General features: G+C 47.3%; 1 protein-coding gene across 5 annotated transcripts in view; it reads left to right on the forward strand.

Moving 5' to 3' along the window:
- The window catches only part of cadps2 (Ca++-dependent secretion activator 2), a 29,850-nt gene extending 26,501 nt beyond the window's left edge, over positions 1 to 3,349 (forward strand). For all 5 annotated transcript variants that reach the window (XM_037253831.1, XM_037253835.1, XM_037253832.1 and 2 more), the window contains 2 exons: positions 1,471 to 1,575; positions 1,679 to 3,349. In XM_037253831.1, the coding sequence (XP_037109726.1) occupies positions 1,471 to 1,575; positions 1,679 to 1,849 (276 nt within the window). In that variant the 3' untranslated portion in view covers positions 1,850 to 3,349. The remainder of the gene's footprint in view (positions 1 to 1,470; positions 1,576 to 1,678) is intronic.
- Positions 3,350 to 4,089: the final 740 nt, after the last annotated feature.

Consider the following 4,089-nt stretch of genomic DNA (forward strand, 5'->3'; position numbering starts at 1 on the left):
CCTGGTGTCAATGTAATGATACAATTTCAACACATTGACACATGCTGGCGTTTTGACACAACACAATTCTTCCAGCCTGCCTTTAATCGGCCTGTTAGTTTATTTATCTGCCACCGGCATCCAATCGAAAACTTTCATCAGTTCCCCTTGAAATGGCTGTTTTTGCGAGCCCTCGCGATTCAAATGAAGACAACGAGGATGGCGAGAAGTTCGCTAGCATTTGTAGCGTTAGCTTACCATCACTGGATACAAACACTTTGCCACGTCCGTTTTTCGTCAATTCAAATGAAGGCAACGAGGATGCCGAGAAGTGCGTTAGCATTTGTAGCATTAGCTTACCAAACACTTTTTTGTCAACTTAAAGCCGATGGCCAGTCTCAGCCAGTGGCTCCGCAACTACGACCATGCAAAGTTTGACATTTTTTCTCTTTCTCTCTCTCGGTGAGAAACATTTGAATTTGCCATTCAAGGACAGCGAGGTGGTCCATTGAGAAACAAAACGTACATTGGTCTTGTCGTCGCCATGGCGATGAAAAGCAAAGGGTCACTGTGTAGAATTCAACAGGTGCAAAGTTGAAGTTGAAAGACTTTGGAGGCAACATTGTGCCTTTCTTCTCTGACTGGCGTCAATCACTTGATGAGTTTATTCAAAGAATTAAAAATTTAGTTGAAGTCAAAGGTGAGCTCGCACAACAGATGGAATCAAGTATTGGCGAGGCTCCCCCCCCCCCCCCCCCCCCCCCCAAACGTCGGGGCTTTTGTGCAAGGCGTTAAATAACCTCTGGGCTGTTTTTCTTCCACCGCAGTCGAAATTAATTAGAAGAGCAGGCGGCTACAGCCTCTTCAAGCGCGTCGGCATATTTGGGGTCAGCGCGGGGTCACGGCAATCTCCCGCACGCTGAATGGAAAGCGCCGTCGCACCCGCCATTGCAAGTGCAGCGCGCTCTTCAGGCGAGCCGAGGCGAGGCCACGTGTCTGCGCGGCGGCGGAGGAGAAGAAAAGCAGCCGTGAACTCGCCGGATGGATGCTTCGGACGGCGCCGTGTAGCGCTTTTGAGGGACGCCGGTTAGAAGACAAGCGTGGAACGTCGTTCGCCGGTCCGATGAGGCTTTGATCCTGAGCGTGTCAAGAAGATGGCCGCCTCCGAGCTCTCGTCAAGAAAAGACGTTCTTTCCTCTTTTTTTTTTTTCCTTTTTGGTAGCCACTCTGCCGTGACACGTGAACTTCTCACAACTCGACCTCAAGCGAGTGCTTCGGCCCGGCGCGGAAGCTAGCTTCCTGCTTCAGAATGAGAGTTCCCATTTTGGGTCTCCTTGACCTTTCTTTTGCCTGGTCAGGATTGCCCCAAAATGCTCTCGAACCAAGCGTGAGCCCTTTTGTTTTGATGAAGCTGATTCTTCTCAAGTGAAAAGCCAGAAAGAAACGTCCGTGGCAGTCCCTCACATTTTTTTCTTTTTTTGACGTGCACAGCAATGGTACAGCGTGTCCACGAAAGCCGTGTGCGTGTGGTTGGAGGATCGACTGGACCTTCAGCTGCACGTGTACCAGCTCAAGAGCCTCATCAAGATGGTCAAGGTAAGCCAGCTCATCTTCTCACGGTTCACGTTTCTCCTTGATCGATATAAAGAAACAGAGCTGAGCGAGCGGCGCCCTCCTCTTCTTTTGTCCAAACCCGCAGAAGGGCTACCGAGACTTCCGTCTCCAGGGCGTGGCGGATGGCACGCTCAACGGCAAAAGCTACGTGACGGTGTACAACCGACTGACGGTGGAGGAGGCCACGCTGGCCGTCAAGGCGGGAGACGCCCTGGACGGGGTCAGCATGCGGGACAGCGACCAGGACGACGACTGAAGCTTGCTGTCGTCGTCGTCGCGCGGCCTCAAACTTCCAGCGTCAAGTTAGTGCCAAAAAAAGCTGAGCCATCTTCTTGAGTGAGGCTGAGGCTAATGCTAATGCGGACGTCAATTCTCTTCAAATGTGAGCTTTTAGTGACATACAAAATAATAACAAGATGAATCTTTTTCAAACCACCACCATAAATGTCAAGGACAGCCGAGTAAGGGATTTGCCGTGCTCACTCCCATTTACCATTTCATATGGCCGGTTCCAAGGGTGTGTACACTTGCGCAACTGCAGTTGTTTTTTTTCAGTTGTATGGGTTAAAAGTCACATTCATAGTTTGCTAATCATTTGTCTCTTTTCAAATATACACCCAAAGAAAATGTCATTTACACAGGGGTGTGTAGACTTTTCATATCCACTTTGGGTATATGAAAATATTTCTTTTCCCAAACTTGAGAAAAATGAGTGCGTGCCCGTCAATAAATATTTCTAAGCAGTTGACAATTGAAGCAAGTGGCATTGTCAGAGGCTGGCAGAAATTAACACCTCCCTCAAATTGATCCAAGCGCAAGAATTGCGACACACACACACACACACACACACACACACAGACGAGTTGGAGCCAATTTGAAGTCGTGCCAAACTTCAACAGCAGCGCCAAGCAGTCTCTCGGAGGAGTTGAATGGTCCACATGAGCAGATCAACGCCTCCCTCAAAACGACACGCTCGCTCGTTGACTCGTCGGCTGGCAGGCTGGCTGGCTGGCTGGCTGGCCGGCCGGCCGGCCCGCATGACAATCTCGCTGAAATGGAAGAGCAGCAGTTGACGACTGAACCCGCTCGACCTCATGAAAACAACAGCGAAAAGCTTCTCTCGGAGCTAACTTGTGAGCGCCTCCCTCAAATAGATGACGCACACGTTCATTCGTACGGATGTGTGTTGCTAACCAAAACCGCAGCAACCTTTCGGACGAAGCAACAAATGAACGGCTCCCCTCAAATAGGCACCTCCCACTTGACTTGTGAACCAACATGGAATCCAACAAAAGTAAAGGCAAGAAGGAACTCCTCCCTCGAGTAGACGCCCTCGTTCAGTGCCGGGGCCTCTGAGCTCTCAGTTGCTAGCCAAAATGGCAGCAGCTAAACCAGAGGCTCCCAGGCCAACCAAGACTCCTCAGTAGGGTGACCTCTGGATCGCGCCCCCTTGTGGACGATTGCGTGGCCTGCAAAATGCCTCTTTTTTTTTGGGGTCTCATACTTAATGGAGTAAAATGTGTTCTAAAATCCGGTGACCGATATGATGAAACGTCCCATTTGTCATCATCAGTAGCAGCACGATCATCACTTTCAACGTCATTGATGACATTGAATGTATTTGTATTTTTTTTTTGTATTATTTGAATGTTTTGAATTGTTCTTGAAGCTGTGCTCACGTGTGCTTGTTGTGATCTAAAGAACGAAAAATGTATTGATATGTCACGTACTGTCCAATAAAAGCATTTTGGAAGCCGCTCTTGTTTCTGTCACGTGATGTCGAAAGGATCGCGCTCAATGGAATTGCCATCATATTATGTATTTCTAAAAAGGACTGTACAAAATACAAGTTGCTGTCTTCTGAAGATGTGAGAAATGCGAAACAAATATGCAAATCAAAAGATTTCATAAGCGAGCGTGAAAGGCTTCACAAGATAAAAGTTTGAAGTCATGCAGGTAAAACATTCCTACATTTTTCGACAAAAGTGACATTGATTCATATGCATTCTGACAGCGGGCGCATCACTTTCATCTTTGTACGAAGGAAGGAAGGAAGGAAGGCAGGCAGGCAGCCTCGCAGGCAGGCAGGCAGGCCTGTGTTTAGTGCACGCGCACAAAATAAAAAGAAAATATTGACTATTTTGTATTAGACAGAATATAATTTGTAAGATTTTGTTTGAGAGGCCAAAAATATGAGAACGAAATATTTTTGAAGAACAAATGTTTGAATTTCAAAATGATGCGCTTCTGATCTGAAAGACTCTCAAAAATGTGCTTTTGCTTTTTGGAGGAAAAGAAGAGGCGCAAAAAAGAAGAGAGGCAAATTGTGACTTTTTTGTCATTCATCGAAAAGATTCACTTGGACTACAATGCGCCAGATCGATCGGCTGCTCAAGAGCGTGCAAGGTGATGGCGGCGGCATGTGCCTTTTCTAAATCGATTTCATTTTGATGGACTTGTTCAATTATATCTGTCTGCGTAAAATAATTGGAACTT

Source organism: Syngnathus acus, chromosome 6 (assembly GCF_901709675.1).
Source record: "Syngnathus acus chromosome 6, fSynAcu1.2, whole genome shotgun sequence".
NCBI lineage: Eukaryota > Metazoa > Chordata > Actinopteri > Syngnathiformes > Syngnathidae > Syngnathus > Syngnathus acus.